The sequence below is a fragment of the Nelumbo lutea genome, chromosome 4 (genome assembly GCF_056320005.1).
Source record: "Nelumbo lutea isolate HS-2025 chromosome 4, American lotus-T2T, whole genome shotgun sequence".
NCBI classification, from domain to species: domain Eukaryota; kingdom Viridiplantae; phylum Streptophyta; class Magnoliopsida; order Proteales; family Nelumbonaceae; genus Nelumbo; species Nelumbo lutea.
The window spans coordinates 91,947,932-91,968,466 of NC_142687.1; the positions used below are offsets into that span (position 1 = coordinate 91,947,932).

General features: G+C 39.8%; 1 protein-coding gene across 2 annotated transcripts in view; it reads left to right on the plus strand.

Annotated features, from left to right (window-relative positions):
• LOC148861792 (putative E3 ubiquitin-protein ligase LUL4) overlaps positions 1 to 19,691 on the plus strand; it is a 31,109-nt gene extending 11,418 nt beyond the window's left edge. For both annotated transcript variants that reach the window (XM_088941701.1, XM_088941702.1), the window contains 2 exons: positions 17,953 to 18,454; positions 19,276 to 19,691. In XM_088941701.1, coding sequence (XP_088797827.1) covers positions 17,953 to 18,454; positions 19,276 to 19,389 — 616 coding nt within the window. In that variant the 3' untranslated portion in view covers positions 19,390 to 19,691. The remainder of the gene's footprint in view (positions 1 to 17,952; positions 18,455 to 19,275) is intronic.
• The last annotated feature ends 844 nt before the right edge of the window (positions 19,692 to 20,535 follow it).

Here is a 20,535-nt window from a genome sequence, read left to right on the forward strand (position 1 = left end):
TGGCAGTAACGGCTAGGGTAGTGGCAGTTACGCCTGATGTGACCGAGCTCCGGTATAAAAGGACCCCGACCCTCACGAAGCAAAGGTATTGAAGCTAGCACTTTCAGCACTCTTAACTCTCAGCGTCTTCTTTGAGTTTCCTCAGAGTTTTAACTTAGCCATCGGAGTGTTCCCACCGGGAGAGCTCCCCAGGAAACCTTCACCTTCCTCTTCCTCTCAGGTGTCGTCCGTCACAGCTAGGAGCCAAGTCTCAGCCAGTTAGGAGTGCCCAGATTGTGCTGCATCAACTCCTTTTCAGCCCTTTTCCCTATCTCCAACGGATGATGAAGAAAGCTGTAAAACCCTAAGCTGAATGGCGATAGGACAGAATTCTGGACAGATCTGATTTTGTCACATTGGCTCTGATACCATGATAAAGTTCAGACCTGCACTAGAATTCTGTTAGAATTAGAGGAAGATTAGAGGAGATAGAAGAGAGAAGAAGAGAAGAAAAGAAAGGGGAAGGAGAAAACTGGTTCAAACAAGAGAGAAAAATCACTCTCTCTAGTCGGCCAGGTTATATTAATATGTTTCTATTGAGTTAAAACAAAAGACTATTATGTCCCTACTTAAGTATGGGACGTATCACTTGACATAAACATTACACATCAGCTTAAACATAAATAGGACTGAACTACCCCTATACAGTCGACACTAACAAACCCCATCTCCACTTCCATTTGTCATCCACATCAATAGAAACCTGCTGATTCTGCAATAACTGTAATAGCTCTAGCAGCTGCTCCAGCTCCCAGTCTTGGAGGTTCCTTCTAAAGACAGGACACCAAACAACACAACCATTCTCCCACTCAAAAGAGCCAATGGGAAAAATCACTCTTACCAAGGTTAACTTTGAGCCCAGTCACAACCTCAAACCAGCAAAAAATGCCCAACATAGAATCAAACTACTCAGCTGGGGAATCAATAAAACATAAAGTGTCGTCTATAAAATTTTTGCAAAAGTTCTGGCAGAGAGGTTGAAAAAGGCCTTACCTTCTGTTATTTTTGAGAATCAAGGTGCCTTTGTTCCTGGGAGGCAAATGTTGGACAGTGTCTTGATCGAAAATGAGCTAATTGACTCTAGAAAGAGGGATGGTAGGCCGGGTTTGGTTTGTAAGTTGGATATTGAGAAAGCTTAATACATTCCTTAATCATATTTTTTAGGGAGCCGACGTTTAATACATTCCCCTCACTTTTAAAATTCAAAAATTGAAACTCCCTCCCTTCCCTCTTCCCCTTACCCACTCATCCTAACCGTTCAACAATGCAACAATCGGACGGCCCTTGTCTAACCTTCCTCCCTCACCTCCCAACCCTGTTCCACCACCCACGACCTGAGATTCCACCCCCTGCCGAGATTGAGAAGGTGGGGAGGTCGTCGACCCCTTCTCTTGACCGCCTCTGCAAGAGAAACTTTCCTCCTCCTCACAAAGGACTGTTTTAGAAAATTTTGGCAGCTGTTTTGGCCTCTGATGGATGATCTCCTCACCCTTAGAACATGGCTTCCACCTACGTGCCACTGGAAGGGTCTCCAGCCAAACACAAATTAGTGAAGATCACCCCGCCAACCACAATGTCCACTTTTTCAAGGATGTTGCTACCATCTCTAATATTCACCTGAACCCATTCACAGGTCGCTAACTCATTGAGAGAATTGTCCATTTGAATGAACCCTCCATAGGCATCCCCCATAGCTCTTATCATATTTGGACACCAAAGTAGTAGAGGGAGGGCATAAATCCTAATCCAGTTTTGCTCCATTGGTGGTTCCTGCTGGTCCTCCACCTCCGTATAGAAGCATCCTGCACTCACCCCCCATCAATCAAGTAACACATTGGATCCCCCCAACCGCCAGGGACCATTCTGGATCACCCACTCAGCCTCAGGTCTGGACAAGAAAATGAAGAGGAACAAGCCATCTGTGAGTTTTTTCACTCTCACACCCCCCACTTCTCTCCAAACTCTATTAGCCCAGACGTCCACTCACCTCACATCTGCCCCCTCAAGAAAGTGACCCACCAAGCAGTTGTATAGGAACTGTCTTCGGCCTCCACCCTGTCCACCTCTGTAAAAATCACCTTCCTGCCACCCACCCGCTTCAAATCTGCTTGCCCTAACTCTGGCCAAGCCCCCACTGTCAAAACTTTATTGAAAGGTACATTAATCCTTACCCTACCTTCGGAATCCTTCCTTCAGTACTAGTTCTCTGAATCCCACCTCCTGGAAGCAGGCCTGCCTCCACTAGCAACACCACCCCAAAACCCCATCTTCAACGTTCAAGGTCTTAACTAGCTTAACTCACTTGCCGCCATTATACTCAATCACCAGGTTTTCCAAACTAGCATTTGCTGTTCTTTTCACCCACTGAAATTGAATGTCCATCCCCTTAGTCAGCCATTTAATTTCCTTTTTTTCATTAGCAAACTTCCAAAGATCACTTCCCCTCTTCAGCCAGCTCAACACCAACTTTGAGTCCCCTTCAATAATTAATTTTTGTACATTTAGTTCCTTATTCTTTCGAATACCTTCCAATACAACATAGATCTCAGGCTCTCAGCTCTCAGAGAATCCCCAATCCCAATGGAGCCTAAATACATTGCCATTACTTTCCCCTCATCATCTCTAAAGACACCTCCTACACCTGAAGGGCCTGGGTTACCTTCACTACTCCCATCAAAATTTAGCTTTATAAAACCATTTCCAGGTGGTGATCACACAGGAGAAGTAGTAGGTCGAGCCCTAGCAGAATTGGCCACTTCCATGCTAACTGTAGACATCATCAAATAGTTGCACAGATTTTAGTCAATGCACCACCCTAACTGTTATGGCTTCAATAATACATTCTTTATTTCTTTCCTTTTCGGAGAAAATTCTGGAATTCCTTTTCTCCCATAAAGTCCAGCATGTAGTAGCCCTCACACATCTCCACATAATCTTTCCCCTTCTTTTAGGCCATCTAAAGAACAAGGAGCTAAAAAGACTTCGGATGTTTGACGGGGGGGGGGATCCATTCCCAAATAGCAGAAACAAAAGGGCAAGAAATTAATAAGTGATAGGGTCCTTTGAGTACTTTGCATAAATGGATGTGTCCTTTGAGTTTGACCCTTTCTTTCCAGCCTCTCCTCGGGGGGGAGAATAGGGTGCAAGAGGGGCAAGTTCCTTAAGTTCCACTGCCTTTCATTCCTGACTCCACTCCATTTCATGTTTTTTTGAGGTGCCGTAAGGGACAACTGAGTTCAAAGTTTGTGGAGTAGCGAGAAATTGTGCATCCAACATCATCTGACTCCTTGGAGGCGGATCCAAGTACCCTTGTTCCCCTTGATATTACTATTGATAATCCTACTAATGACCTTAATGTTCCCATTGCTTATAGAAAGGGTGTTAGATCATGTACTACTAAACATCATTTTGCCCATTTCTTGTCTTGTGAAAACATATCACCTTCATTCCATGCTTTTTTGATTGCCATTGATTGTGTCTCCATTCCCAAAAGTGTTGTGGAAGCCTTGTCTATCCCTGAATGGACAAATGCAATGAAAGAGAAAATGTGTGTTCTACACAAAAACAATACTTGGGAGTTGGTGGATCTTCCTGAAGGGAAAGAGCTAGTGGGGCGTAAGTGGGTATTCATAGTGAAATGCAAGGCTGATGGAACAATTGAGAGGTATAAGGCCAGGTTGGTTGCAAAAGGGTACACACACATATATGGAGTTAACTATACAAAAACCTTTGCCCCTTTTGCTAAAATGAACTCTATTCGGATCATATTATCCTTGACTGTTAACTTTGACTAGGAGTTTCATCAACTGGACATTAAAAATGCCTTCCTGAATGGGGATCTGGAAGAAGTGTATATGATTTAGCCTCCCGGGTTTATAGCACAAGGGTGTGAAGGAAAAGTTTGCAAACTAAAGAAATCCCTATATGGACCCTTAGGGCTTGGTTTAGCATATTTCACTTGGCTCTTCAGCAAATTGAGTTCAAGCAATGTTAGTCTAACCATACTCTATTTGTAAAGAGGGACCAAGAGAAGATTGTGGTCCTAATCATGTATGTAGATGGCATAATAATTATAGGGAATTAGACTCTAAGGTTCAAAAGGTTAAAAATCCCTTGTTGTACAATTTGAAGTTAAGGACCTAGGATAGTGACACTATTTCCTTGGAATTGAGGTTGCCCGTTCTCAAAAGGGAATTTTCATTTCTCAAAGGAAATATATCTTAGATCTCGTACAAGATACAGGGAAGTTGGGAGCAAAGCTTGCAGATTCCCCTATTGATGAAAATCACAGACTTGGTGATTGTGTTGGAGAACCTGTGACAGATGTAAAGAAATTTCAAAGGTTATTAGGAAGACTCCTCTACTTGTCAATGACTCGACCAGTTGGAGTTCGTAGTTAGTTTATGCATGCTCCAAAAACTTCCCATTTGGAAGTAGCAGAGATAGTCCTAAGATATCTAAAAAAGTATCCAGGGACTGATATTTTGTTCAAAAAACATGGCCATATGAAGGTGGAAGTTTACACAGATACAGGTTGGGCTAGTGCAGTTGATGACAGGAAGTCAACTAGTGGGTATTGCACCTTTGTTGGTGGAAATTTAGTCACTTGGAGAAGCAAAAAACAAAGTGTAGTGGCCAGATCTAGTGCTGGGGCTGAATATAGAGCTATGACTAATGGAGTTGCAGAAATGCTTTGGGTAAAAAATTTGATTAGTGAATTGGGCTTCTCTATTGATAGTTCAATGTCCGTTTACTGTGACAACAAGGCAGCCATTAATATTGCTGCCAATCTAGTTCTTCATGACAAGACCAAGCATATTGAAGTTGACAAGCACTTTATAAGAGAAAAACTTGATAAGGGTGAAGTGTGTACTCCTTACATCAGTTCGTAGATGTACTTACAGAAGGTCTACACTACTTGCAGCATAATGAGTTATGTGACAAGTTGGGCATGATTGACATATATGCTCCAACTTGAGGGGGAGTGTTGAAATGTGTTATGTATTGCTGTAGGGGTATTTTTGTCATTTTCTTTATCTTTTTATTGTATTATGTTGCCCCAAGTATAAATACTAACTTAGGTGCCACCAGTCATGTAACTTTCTGGAATATAACTCTTTTCCTTCCTTTTCTCCTTCTCCTCTCCTCTCTTCTTTTTTCTACTTTTTTTCTTCTTTCTTCTTGCTGGACTACACTCTTCTTACTAGTTTGTCTTCTATTGGGCATTACACCACTCTCCATGTCATAAAATCAATCTTCAATTGAATTGGAGAATCCCATACTTATTTTTCCAGAAGGGAAAGGCTACTTGACAATGTTAGCTGTTTTTGAAGGATTCCAGCATGAAAGTTGTCTGCTCCCAAAGTCAGACCTGAGAATCAGTAGTTTTAACTTGGATGGCACATTACTGGTATGAGCAAAAAAGGCAAGTGCCTTTGGTGGGCTGTGCCACTCGCAATTCTGTGGGCCATTTGGCTAGACAGAAACTCAGAGTTTTTTTTTTTTTTAAATCAGAAAAGTAATCCGGAGGAGGTTGTGTTCAATCATACTGTTGAAGAACTCTGAAACTGGATGCCAATTCTTAGGTTTTTTAAAAGAGAATGTCTGTCCTCTTCTTTTTTGGCTGTTGATTTTTTTTATTCCTTAGATGGGTTGTTAGTTTGTACAGAATCTCTTTATAAAGAGGACCTTGTCTACTTTTCAGACTTCAATACAAATATACCTTACCTTTTTCCAGAAAAAAAGGAGGGAATCAATAATTCTAATGACTAGCTGGTGATCTTAAAGCATTTGTGATAGAGCAGTGGCCTCCTCTATATCCCAATCCTATAGAGCAGCGGTCTCCTTGTCTTCAGCCATACTGCCATAGCATATAGAATAGGAAAAGTTCTGTTAGAATAATGTTAAAATAACTTAGTTGCAGATGTTAGGGCCTGTTTGGCTAATTAAAGTGTTTTTTTATTTCGTTTTTTATTTCTGTTATGTCGGTGATTGTACTCAGGGGTACAAGGGTCTTTTTCCTTGTTATTTCTGCCGCCCTATATATAGTAAAATAAAGACTGGCGCTGCCAGTACTGTTACATTGCAAAACCTTCTTTCTTCTCTCCTCTCTTCTCTTCTCTTCTCTTCCTCTTATTTCTGGCTGGCCAACACTGTCAAGATGGTATCGGAGCGGGAGTACTGATTAAAGAGAGCAGATCGATCAACCCTACTGTCAAGAGCAGATCGATCAACCCAGAGAACAGATTGAACAGGCTAGCAGAACCTGGGCGGAACAGAAATCTGATTTTGGACTACAAAATAGCTACAACTAGTACAGTTCTCCCTGTTTTTCTCTTATTTACCCTCCTTGGTCATGTGCCGAGTAAAAACCCTATGAGTTTGGGGTGGCTGAATGCTGTCGAACCTGTGTAACCCCAATTTTCTTGGATCGTGTGGTCCTGTTCATGTGTTAAGACAACTGTAGGTCAAGGATGACTTGTCTTCTCAATGGTTTGAGTTGACTATAAGTAAGAAGGATCTCCCCTGCTGATTAGTGGCTGTTAGACATTCTGGAATTCTGGTAGGTGGGGACTGTTAAAACTATACAGGTCTGAAATCTGCCGAATATTACCTCTGTTTTGTCCGGAATTTGGTACAGTTTGTGCTTAACTTGGTTGTTAAACCCAAGTGTGTGGGTGTGAACTGAGTGGAGCATTGTTTTGTTGAGTAAGGAGGGGTCCTAAGTCTGGTGTTTGGGACTGATTAACTGCTTGACCATGTCGACTGAGAATTCTGCTACTTCAGAGATCTCAGGGAGTCACAATGGAGTGAGTGGGGGAGTGGATATGAGCTTTTCTATGGCTGTTATTCCCTTTGATGGTCTGAATTACCTTGAGTGGTCTAGGGGAATAAAACTCTACATCACTGCTAGGGGGAGAATAGGATACATCAATGGGAGAGTAAAGGAACCGAAGTATGGAAGTGCTGAGCATGATAGCTGGAACCAAGAGAACAATATGGTGATGTCTTGGCTCTCGGTTTCAATGCTGCCACAAGTAAGGAAGACTTTTATGTGGGCTGAAACTGCTTGTGAGATATGGGAACAAACGAAGTCCACCTATTTAGAGCAGATGCACTATGCCAAGATATATCAACTACAAGCTGAATCTTCTACTTGCAAGCAGGGGGAGAGGAGTCTCTCGATGTACTATTCTGATTTGACATCAATTTGGAAAGAACTTGATCACTATCAGAATGTGAATTGGAAGTGTGATGAAGATGCAAAGGCCTATAAGTCACTTGTATCACAGCAACGAGTGTTAGCCTTCCTCCTAGGGCTGAATCCGTCATATGAGTCCATCAGGGTACATATCTTGGGTAGTAAAGACTTGCCATCAGTCCAGAATGTGTATGCCTTGGTGCAGTCAGAAGAAAGCAGAAGAAGTGTGATGAATGGTGTAGAAGGGGAGTTAGTTGCTCTAGCTATCCGGAGAAATTCATATACAAATGTCGGAGGTGGCTTTAAAAGGGGTGACACTCAGAAAAAATCAGATGATAAAAGCAAGCTTTGGTGCACTCACTGCCAGAAGACTCGACACACGAAAGATACGTGCTGGGATCTCCATGGAAAACCTAAATGGGCATAGGATTTGGGTAAGAAATCAACACCTGATCAAGGCAAGAAACTAGGCCAACAGAATAAAAAAAAGGTATAACTCAGCTAATATGGCATCGACAGAGACTAGTTCTTCAGTAACTCAGGAGAGACATCCCAGTTCTGACCCTAAGGAAGATATTATCAACTCCTTCCGTGAACATTTGGAATTGTATGGTAGGACTCTCCGCCAGATGGATTCTGGGCCTACTCCTTCTACCTCATTTACGTCTACATCAAGTAATGCCATAACCTTCCATGTGTCATCTCATACTATTGATTCTCTTTGGACTATTGACTCCGGAGCCTAAAATCACATGACCGGTAAGTCAAATTTGTTTAAGACATATAATCTTCTCTCTAGGAGAGATAAGGTAAGACTGGCTAATGGTTCTTTTTCTACCATAGTTGGCCGAGGCACCATACCTCTCCCACTTGGCCTTACTCTTCCTAATGTACTGCACATTCCAAAATTACCTATTAATTTGCTGTCCATTAGTAGTCTTACTCACTCTTTGAACTGCTCAATCACTTTTTTTTTCCATCTTCATGTGTGTTTCAGGATTTGACCTCGGGAAAGACGATTGGTAGAGGAAGCATGGTGGATGGTCTCTATGTGTTGGAGAATAATGCTAGTCTAGTGGCGACTGAGTCCACGAGTTCGTCAAGTGAGAGTCGGGCCTATTTATGGCATAGTCGTTTAGGTCACGTTTCTTTTGAGTCGTTAAAAGTTATGTTCCCAAAGTTGTTTGAGTCCTTGTCAGTGAGTCAGTTACAATGTCTAACTTGTCATTTGAGTAAGCATTGTAAAAGTTCTTTACCTTTACGATGTTTGGGGCCCTGTTACTCTACCTACTGCGGTTGGCTATAAGTTACTTTGATTGATGATTATTCTCGATACACTTGGGTTTACCCTATGCGATCTCGAGATGAAGTGCCACAAATTGTGAAAGATTTTCAACGTATGGTGTTCACTTAGTTCCAAACGGAAATCCATATCTTCTAGTCGGACAATGCAAATGAATATTTCCATAGTGATCTCACAAAGTTCTTTGCTTCGAGTGGGTCACTTCAGCGAAGCTCTTGTGCCAAGACACCCCAACAAAATGGTGTGGCTGAACGGAAAAACCGTCACCTTCTCGAAGTTGCTCGTGGCTTGCTGATTCATATGAATGTGCCAAAACTGTTCTGGATGGATGCAGTATTGTATGCGACATATATCATCAATCGCATGCCCTCTCGACTACTAGAGTATAATGCCCCACATCAGCTCTTGTTCCCTACAGCCCCGCTATCCACCATTCCGATGCGTGTTTTTGGGTGTCGTTGTTTTGTCCACAACCTGTCACCTACTTGTGGTAAACTTGACCCTTGGGCTATTCCTTGTGTTTTTCTTGGTTACCCTTCATCTCAAAAGGGGTATCGTTGCTATGATCCTGTTGCCCGCAAGTACTATGTTTCCATTGATGTCTCATTCTTTGAGAGTCAACCGCTTTTCTCGGTTTCTCCTCAAGGGGAGAGTAGAGTTGAGGAGAAATAGGCGATGACTCAAATTCAACTACCTCCTTTACCCGATCCTCCTCCGTTCCGGGTTTTTCATCGTCGCCATAAGAGCCAGCAGAGTTCAAGAGTCGTGGAGTCGGACACTATGCAACCAACATCATCGGATTCACCCGAGGCAGATCCGTCTCATCAGCCAGGTACACTTGCTCCCATTGCTCCTTTAAATGTTGATTCCCCTGTCACCAATGATCTTAATATTCCTATTGCTAAGAGAAAGGGTGTTAGATCTTGTACTACTAATCATCCTATCTCTAATTTTGTGTCCTATGAGCATGTTTCACCTTCGTACCGTGCCTTTCTCTCTTCTGTGGATAGTGTCCCCGTTCCTAAGACCGTGGCAGAAGCTTTGTCAAAACCTGAATGGACAGATGCAATGCGGGAAGAAATTGATGCCTTATAAAAAAAATGGTACTTGGGAGTTGGTAGATCTTCCTGAAGGGAAGGAACCAGTGGGGTGCAAGTGGGTGTTCACAGTAAAATACAACTGATGGAACTGTTGAAAGTAGACTGGTAGCAAGAGGCTTCACACAGGTAGGTATATGGAGTGGACTATGCAGAGACTTTTGCTCCAGTAGCCAAGATGAACTCTATCCGGATTCTCCTTTCCTTGGCAACAAATCTTGACTGGGATCTTCACCAATTGGACATCAAGAATGCCTTCTTGAATGGTGACTTGGAAGAGGAAGTGTACATGACCCAACCCCTAGGGTTCTGTGCCAAAGGCAGTGAACAAAAGGTGTACAGGTTAAAAAAATCCCTATATGGGTTGAAACAATCACCTCGGGCTTGGTTTAGTAAGTTCCATTTAGCAGTCCAGCAGATGGGATTCAAATAATGCCAGTCAGATCATACCCTGTTTGTGAAAAAAGGTGAAGGTAAAATTGCAGCTCTTATTGTGTATGTGGATGACATAGTGATCACAGGAGATTGGGAGGCTGAAATCCAAAGACTAAAGAAATTCTTAGCCACTAAATTTGAGGTGAAGGATCTAGACCCCTTATGATACTTTATTGGAATTGAAGTTGCCCGCTCTCACAAGGGCATCTTTATTTCCCAACGGAAGTATGTACTAGATCTACTAGAAGATACAGGCAAGTTGGGGGTAAAACCATTTGATTCACCTATTGAACCTAATCACCATCTAGGAACAGTCAGGGAGAGTTTTTGAAAGATGTAAAGATGTTCTAGAGACTCGTGGGAGACTTTTGTATTTGTCTATGACCAGGTCTGATATTGCCTATGCAGTGGGTGTCCTTAGTCAATTCATGCACAACCCTAGGACAACTCACTTTGAGGCTGCAGAAAGGATCTTGAGATACCTCAAGAAGTTTCCTAGAGCTAGTTTGTTGTTCCAGAAACACAGTCGCTTAAAAGTGGAAGTATATACTGATGCAGATTGGGCAGGAGCAGTCAATGACCGAAAGTCTACCAGTGGGTATTGTGCCTTTGTAAGAGGAAACCTTGTCACATAGAGAAGCAAAAAACAAAGTGTGGTGGCTAGATCCAGTGCTGAAGCAAAGTATAGAGCGATAGCTCATGGGGTTGCGGAAATCATGTGGATAAGAAATCTGTTAGGTGAACTGGGTTTCGCAGTAAGCAATCCTATGTCACTCTACTGTGACAATAAAGCTGCCATCAATATTGCTGCTAATCCAGTTCTGCATGACAGGACGAAACACATTGAAGTGGACAAGCATTTTATCAGAGAGAAACTTGAAAGTGGAGGTGTGTACACCATATGTCAGCTCAGAAGAACAACTTGCAGATATCTTCACTAAAGGTCTCCATCATGTGCGGCACAAAGATTTGTGTGACAAGTTGGGCATGATTGACATCTATGCTCCAACTTGAGGGGGAGTGTTAGAATAATGTTAAAATAACTTAGTTGTAGATGTTAGGGCCTGTTTGGCTAATTAAAGTGTTTTTTTATTTCGTTTTTTATTTCTGTTATTTCGGTTATTGTACTTAGGGGCACAAGGGTCTTTTCCCTTGTTATTTCTGCCGCCCTATATATAGTAAAATAAAGATTGGCGCTGCCAGTACTGTTACATTGCAAAACCTTTTTTGTTCTCTCCTCTCTTCTCTTCTCTTCTTCTTCTCTTCTTCTTCTCTTCTCTTCCTCTTATTTCTGGCCGACCAACACTGTCAAGAAGTTCCTTGGGGGTTTTCTATCATGCCAAACATCAACCCAAGAAAGTATTTGTTGAACCATCCCTGACCTTATATTTTCCCACTTTGATTAAATTGTTGTAGTTTTTATCTATACCTTTCCACAAAAATGGCCAAAAGAAGAAACTGCTTCACATAGGTCCCAACTGAGATTTAATGAACCACATTTTGCTTCACCTAAGTTCAACTATATGGCACTGAATAGAATGCAATGGTTCATGCATCCTACTGGATATGGTTGTGACAAGGTCTAGAAGATGATGCATTGTACCACCAATGCTGTTTCCCAAGAAGACTAGCATTAATGACCTTAATCTTTTGACTTCCCAAAGACCAGCTTCCTCTGAGGTACGAATTTTCTTCTATTCTACAAGGTAAAATTTATGAATCTCTCCATTCCCTCCGGATAAAGTTTCTTTGAATTTTCTCTAATTTGTTTTCGCCTTTGTCAAGATAGGGAAAAGAGACAAATAGTCAGAGTGGAGGTTCAATAAGTTCTTTGATAACTTGTTTTTTTATCAGCCTTCCTTTGATAAGTATTTTTCTTTTCACAATGATGATCACTTCTCAATATGCTCCACACAGATTTCCAAAGTCCAAATGATGTTTGAAGTGCATTTTGGTCCTAATGGCAATCCTAAATATTTTATGAGTAGCCTACTCACCTCACAACTGAAGACTGCTGCAACATTCTCAATCCCTTCTATGTCTTATTTGGATGATGGCACTTTTCTGTAGATTGATTCTCATCCCTCATACCACCTCAACCACTGTATGATGCCAATAAGATTGACACCAGCAGGTCTTGAGCTGCCTTGAGGAGGAAGAGGGTGTCATCCACAAACTGGAACATGCCCAATGATATGAGGCCTCTTCTGAATACATAAATAAAGAAATTTCAGAAACAATGGTCTTGAGCTGTCTTGAGCTGCCTTAAAGTTTTTCCTAGGCGACCAACTAGGCATGTGGTATAGATAAAATATCTTTGTAGGGGCAAATAACTAATTGTGCTCCATTTTGTATATTGATACAAGTATATAACCTGTTTTCAGATTATAGGAATTTGTTTAGAGTAAAAAAGTAGGCCTCTTAATCCTTCTACATATGTGTATTTTCCTTTGAACTAGGGAGGTTATTCAAAAATCTCGTCATTGTTTCTGAAAATTGTGTAAGTTGTCCTTGAGTTGTCTTGCCAGGCCAAAACCCCTAGGTGTCACCTAGTTATTAACTACACTGCTCAGACAAAATTCAAATGGGAAGGTAGGATGAAGGGTTAAGGAGTAGAGAACATGGTGTCCATGATAAGAAAGAGTAATTGCATCGTCCAACTCATCATCATCATCTAAGCCTTGTCCCAGCTATATGGAGTTGGTCATTGCAAAGTAGAGGTAAAATGAAAATTTGGTCTTCTATTTCTGGGGATGGGGGTTATGCTCATTGGCGTTTTAGTTGTTTATGCCTGTAGATATTTCAAAAGGCTAGAAAAAAGAAAGCTTGGTGGGAAGATCAGTAAAATGGATTGCTTACAAGCTTGAGGTAATAAATCAAGAGAATTGTTGAATAGGTGTCCAAGAATTGGGTGGTAAAACCTAAACAAAGAAAAGCTAGTTTAATTTAGAACAGGTTGATGATAGAGGGAAAATGGAATTTAGATGAAAAGACTAATGATATATGACTTGAAATGACCATCTGCATAAAGAAAGTAGCAAAGGATGTCTTGGGAGAATCTAAAGGGAAATGGAAAAGTGCTAAAGAAACATGGTAGTGGAATGAAAAGGTTCAAAATATAATTAGATAAAAACGAGTATATTCCAAAGAACGGTAAAAGACTAGAAATGTGGAAAGGTGGGAAAAATATAAAACCATAAAAAAAGAAGTTAAAAAAAGAAGTAAGTGAAGTTAAACTTAGGGCATATGATAAGCCTTATCATAAATTGAGCACTAAAGGAATCTATAAACTAGCAAAGATGAGATAAGGAAAGGCAAGGATTTAAACCATGTTGGGTGCATTAAAGAGGAAGATCAAAGAGTATTGGCAAAAGATGAGGAAATGAAACAAGGTTGGGAAAACTATTTTTAAAAGTTATTAAATGAACATTAGAGGACACTAATGGAAGAGAGACTAGAAATACAAATAATGATAAAAATAACATATGCCTTCATAAAATTAGAACTACTAAAATGAAAGAGGTGCTGAATGAGATGAAGGGAAAAGCATTAGGACCTGATGGAATTCCAATAAAAGTATGGAAATGTATGGGAGAGGTAGGCTTATTGTGGCTTACTAAGTTTTTCAATAAGATAATGAAAGAAAAGGAGATGCCTAATGATTAGAGAAAGAATAGTATGGTGCCTATATTTAAGAACATAGGCAATATACAATTTGTAATGATTATTGAGGGATTAAGCTTATGGACCACACCATGAAACTGTGGGAGAGAATAATTGAGCAAAGAGTACGACATGAAGCAAGTATATTAGAGAACCAATTTGGGTTTATCGTAGGGAAATCAACCATGAAAGCTATATTTCTTTTGAGAAGATTGATAGAAAAGTTTACAGAGAAAAAGAGAGATCTCAGTATGGTGTTCATTAATCTAGATAAAGCATATAATAGAGTTCCTAGAGAGATAATATGATGGGTCTTGGAAAAGAAAGGGGTTCATAATAGGTTAATAGACCTAATTAAAGGTATCTATGATGATGCAACAACCAATGTTAGAACACCTATGTGTGAAACATCAGATTTTATAGTTATAATGGGCCTTCACCAAGGTTTAGCAATTAGCCCTTATTTATTTGCACTGATCATGGATGAATTGACTAAACATATTTAGGAGGAGGTCCCACGGTGCATGTTGTTTGGTGATGACATCGCTCTAATTGATTACACTAATGAAGGATTAAATGCAAAGTTAATCTTATGGACAAATGGCTTAGAAACAAGAGGTTTTAAAGTAAGTAGGACGAGAACAAAATATATGGCATGTAAATTTAATAATAATGGGACTTCAAATCATGGTACACGTAGGATTGACAAGGCTGTCTCTCATAGAAATATATCAGGATGGGAAAAATGAAGGGGGTGCATCTGTAGTCTTGTGTGATAGGCGAATACCACTTGGATTAAAAGGAAAATTCTATAAAATAGTTGTAAGGCCAATTATGTTGTTTCGAGTAGAGTGTTGAGCAATCAAGAAACAATGTGTCCAGAAAATGAGTGTGGCAGAAATGCATATTCTGAGATGATTGGGTAAAAAATAAAGTTATTTGTAGGAACTTAGGAATAGCTCCAATAGGTGATAAAATGAGAGAAAGTAGACTAAGATGGTTTCGTCATGTGCATGGAAGGTCATGAATAACATTCATAAGAAGTGATTTGTTACAAGTTAAAGGGACTAGAAGAGGCAAGGGGTAGATCAAAAAAGGACATGGATAGTAGTAAGAAATGATCTCAGCGCCAATGATTTAACAGTGGACATGACATTAAATAGAACAGATTGGCGAAACAGGATTCATGTAGCTGATTCCATATAATTGGGATAAGGCTTGGATGATGATGATGATGCATTGTTGAATTTACTTTGGTGAAGAATGAAAGAAATAGCCAATTATCATAATTATAAGGAGGTTAAAGCCTTAAAGGAGAGAAATTGAGGATGTTGCATGGTCAGTTTCTTGTTAGATCATTTTCTTGAACTTCTTGTTGTTTGGGGCTCGTTGCTGTTGAGATAAGCATGCATTATGGAGAGACTACTGAGTAGATATTGTGTTATTCTAGAATCCAAAATATTCAAGTTGGACATTTTAGGGGTGGCTTCTTATGTATTCTACTTGTGGTACATGGCGCTGTTAAGGAGGCTTGTACCATGATTCTTGGAGAGAACCAAGAGAGATTTGCTATGGAATTTGTTTTTTTCTTTTCTCTCTTTTTCTTTGGTGGGGGAATGGGTACATGGCACTGTTAAGGAGGCTTGTACCAAGATTCTAGGAGAGAACCGGGAGAGGTTTGCTATGGAACTTGTTTTTTTTCTTTTCTCTCCTTTTCTTTGGGGTGGGGGAATGGATACATGGCGCTGTTAAGGAGGCTTGTACCAAGATTCTTGGAGAGAACCGGGAGAGGTTTGCTATGGAACTTGCTTTTTTTTTTTTTTCTTCTCTCCTTTTCTTTGGGGTGGGGGAATGGGTACATGGTGCTGTTGATGAGGCTTGTACCAAGATTCTTGGAGAGAACCAGGAGAGGTTTGCTATGAATTTAGTTTTTTTTTTTTCTTTTCCTTCCTTTACTTTGGGGTGGGGGAATAGGGGATGATATCAACTAAACTTAAAGATAGGAAGAACAGGAAAAATAACAGAATGAGGTGTATCTGGAATGAAAGGGGCAAGAAGTTCTGAAATTGGGGCTGTCAAATGCATGGGTAGGATCAGGTTATCTGAGACTATTTTGAGGAGAAATAGAGGGAGACTTGGGGGATTGGGGAATAGAAGTTGTGTCTAGAGGATGAGCCTGGAGGTTTTAGGTAATTTATTTTCTAGTGTTGTGCATTTTTGTCTTTATGGGTGCTGAAGTGGTTTTACATTTGATTTAGATGTCTGCAGTAAATGAAACTGCTATTTTTTGCATGTCTGATATCTGTGATGACTGAGGATCAAATGGAGTTATCTTTCTCTTGTATGTATTTTACATGTTTTTTCCCCTTCTTTCCCTCTCCTCCTTCCCTTCTCTCAGTGATTTAAAAGGCGCGCCTAGGCGCTCAGGTGAGGGGCTTGGTTGGGGGCTCCCCTATTTGCTACTGTTGTTCATTCATTAGGACATGTTTTCTCCTTTCTCTCTCCTCCTTCCCTTCCCTCAGTTGTTTAAAAGGTGTGCTTAGGCGCTCAGGCGAGGGGCTTGGTTGGGGGCTCCCCTATTTGCTACTGTTGTTCATTCATTCATCCTAGTAAAATATCTTCTTAAAAGACAATTAACATTATAAAATCATTTTTTTTTTGTGTAAGGATTAAGAATTTAAGACCCTAACATGGATTTCTTTGGGCTTGCCTTGAGGGGCTTGGTACAAAGGCGGCTCGTAGAATCAGGAATTTGATATGTTTTACATCACATTAGCTATTTGAAGTAATGCAATCGAGGAAAAAAAGAGATTGTGGGTTTTACATGCTTGAAAATGTTTTATATGTTTGATTTTATTTTTAAATTTTCATTTGAATGTGCTTTGCTTGTTATGTTTATGTATTTTAATTTTAGATAATAGGTTTAAAACATTTTTGGGTTTAATTTTTATTAATCAAAATTTAATATGTTTGATTTTATTTTTAAATTAAAATACTTATTTTTATTTTTTATTAATATTTTGCTGGCATTTTTTTTAATTTTCTGACATTTTTTGGCAATTTTGTATTTTTGCACCTTGCTTCAAAAAGGCATGTTCCTCGCCTTGCGCCTTGTGCCATGGGTGCAAATTGCCCCTTGCTCTTTTTAAAACACTGCCTTCCCTCCTCTTCTGGGGCATTTGCAAGGATGGAACTCAGGTGGCCCCAGTGGTACAGTGGAGGCATTTTATCAGTATGCAGTATGTGCTTTATTAGCAATCATAGAAGAAGAATTATTTTTCTGAACTTTTAAGTATAAATTTGGTGAAATACCTTTATGGTAATCTTCATATTACTGCCAAAGGATGGTATTGTTCTTTTTTAATGCTGTTGGGTTTGAATGGTATTATTCTTTTGAATGGTATTATACCTTGCTTTGATCACTTTTTTTTCTTCCAGTTCAAAGCATGCCTGTTGGGTTTGGATCTTGATTCTCAACTTTCTTTTATTTTTTTCTTAATAATGTTCCAGTTCAAAGCATGGCTTGTTGTATAACAAGTTCCTATTTGCTCCACTTGTGATTGGTTACTAACAAGTGGAGACCCTAACAGGGGCAGGGAATTATTGTTGAGACATCATTTAGGTAAGGATATTCCAAGTTAAAGAGATGCACACAATTGGCGCTCATCTTTAAGAGGGGTTGAGAGAGGCTTTTGGTTTTCACTCGGTAAAATTGAAATTAACAACAATTAGTTTGTATGTTTAATTTCAGAATGGGGAACTGCATGAGTTTATAGTGAATGGCCAGAATCTGGGTGAAACTTTTCATTGGGTTTTGAAATACCAAACTATACACCTATGACAAATGCAGTCAAAGAGTGTTGATTGATTTAGATAAATCCTCAAGATTTTGAAGTATTAACTTATGTTCTGCTTTAAGTATTTTCATTTTTTATGAGCACCTGAAGAAACAATGGTTGTAAGAGTATGATGTGTTTTCTGGTCAGTGAGAGACACATTTTATTTGTTTGAAATTTCATTGAGTTTGGTGTTCAGCAAGGTACATTGAGAGACACAATAAATGCTAGGACTGTCATCTGTGAATTCAAATCCAGTTGTTGCCTTTTAATTTGAGTTGTTATAGTGCCTACTTTTTTTAATAATTAGTTTTTCAAACTTGATGCAAATGGACATTGTCATATATCATAACTTTTTTATTCTTTTTTTGATGGCAGTATCACCATTTTTTACTTTGCCAAAGAAGGGGCAAACTGCAGTTTCAGTCCATTATATCCTGAAGCCAATATGCATATAAGAGTCCCGTTTCAGAAAGGACTGCGACAGAAGTTCCACCAGCCTCCAGGAACTGGCATTGATCTAGGCTTCTTTGAGTTGGATGATCTTGCAAAACCGTCACCTAAAGAAGATGTTTTCCCACTTGTTATCTCTGTGGAGGCATGCTTGCCACATCAGGCTACAGATGGACAGCCTTTGCCATTGACTACATCTCCTAATGCACAGATTACTGAAGCTGTCCTAGAGAAGAATGGGGGCCATTTCAAAGTGAGAGTGATTAGGCAGATATTGTGGGTTGATGGGGTTCGCTATGAGTTGCGTGAGCTTTATGGAGTTGGAAACTCAGAAGAAGCTGGGTTTGATGGCAATGATCCAGGGAAAGAGTGTGTTATTTGCATGGCAGAGCCAAAAGATACAGCAGTTTTACCTTGTCGACATATGGTGAGAGCCCATCCTTCTTATTTAGAGGAATCTTATGTTATTTTGTTATTATAGGACCTGCATATTTGTGTTTTGTCACATTTGGGGAGGGATCCACTCTCATGGTAACTAGGAAATTTTCTTGGAATAAAATTGACCTAATTGGGTTAATTTTTGGAGAAAGGTTGATAGATTGGTTGGGTGGTGATTTGATGAGAACCCCACTTAACCAAACATTCTTTGGTTAAAAAGATAACTTTGTTTTTCCCCTTTTTTTGGTCTGGATCTTGGAGCTTTTGAATGATAAGCACCGGAAGCTTTTCATGTTTACTTAATATTAATAGAGCGTTTTTATATGATCATGACCCAATGGCTGGTTCGATAATTTAAATGGTCCCATTATCTGCTCCTGTTTTTTCGTTCTCCTTTACTTCTTGTTTTAAAATGATGAAGGAGTTGATAGTTTTAAGTTTTAAACTTATATTTGGAGATGTTCTTTCACCGTTGGAGGTGCATTCCATGACGATTGCTGGCATGACCCCCATCCCCCAATCATTAAAGGAAAAGCCAGCTTGCTTTATTGCCGTGTCATAATTTCTTTTAAAGAAATTGTCAGACATCATGATGCTAGAACGCTATTTTAGGTTTGATTTTATCATTTTCTGAAGATTTGGAAAATTGCCAACTTTGGAGTGTGAGAGATATTTATGAGATGGAGCATATGGCAGCCACTTGCACAGCTCATAACTGTCCTCTCTATCACCACTTCCACTTTATTCTTTCTCCTTTACTATTTAGCATGCTTCTGTTCTCATGTTGGACGATGGCGTTTGCATTTTCAGTGTATGTGCAGTGATTGTGCAAAAGAACTGAGGCTTCAATCTAACAAGTGTCCAATATGCCGCCAGCCTATTGAAGAACTCTTAGAGATAAAAGTTAATAAAGGTGATCAATGATAAATCCTTCTCATTAAAATTCTTTGTTTTGATGGCATTTCTTTGCTATTCACATATGTATTTTTTTATTTTTAATTTGTCTTCCTCTATATTACCAGATCAGTCACCATATTTCAATTTCTTTCTTGCTTCTTTATCATGGGAGGTGGGGGCACCTTGCCTACAGAAAGAATGATTACTATATCCCACTTTCCAATTTTCATGGACTGTAACTTTAGTTGTATATATTATATTCCAAAAGTGGGGGAATTTACTACAAATTTTATCATATGCATTTTCATTTTTGCCCATTTTCCAGAAAATGTTGGATTCCGTCCCTTTTATTTATTTCACTTTCTTCTACACCCTAACCAGTCTACTTCAGTCCTGTTTGGGCCAAATGAAATTTTTAACTTTGGAACTAACCCTTTCTGATTAGAAAAGGGAATTAGGGAAAGAACCCTTGGCCAAAAAAGTTACATCTGGAGCTAAAGGAGGTAAGTTAGAATCTTTAAATTTGATATATATGTGGGACTTGTGTGGTGTGAAGATATCCCCGGAGGGCAAGTTTGGAATCATGGCGAAGTTTGTGTGGGTCCAAGAAACCAGACCTGATGGATGAAAGGATCTGACATTTATGAAATGGCTAGACACTATAGAGTTTAAAACCTTTTGTTTTAATGGAAACACCCAGGGGGAAGCTTGGAAGCATGGTGAATCCTTCTGGTCTCAGTAGAATAGAGGCACCTTTTGGAATAATGAGTCGTTGAACATGTTCAGGATAATCTGTTTGATGATGGTAATGTTTTTATTAAAGATAGCAATAGAGAGTTGCATCCATTGGTGTTGTACACGATTTTTGTCAGGGTTGTGCAATTGAATCAGAGTTAAAGGGATGCGAGAGAGAAGAAGAAGCGAGTCATGCGGCTATTGCTGGGGTGAGTCATCACTCATCAATGGTCCTCCACCTCCATTAGCAGCAAAGCGAGCACCCAGTGGCAGACTGGCAGTGCCTCCTCAGTACTCACTCACTGCTTCCTTTCCATTCCACAAGGGGTTTTCTGGGCACAGCTGAACTGGTGTTTGGTGTCAGAGAGGGTTACATCACATACATACCGGTCCTCCTTTCCTCAACTCAAGTCACTGAAAAGTGAAAAGAGACATATA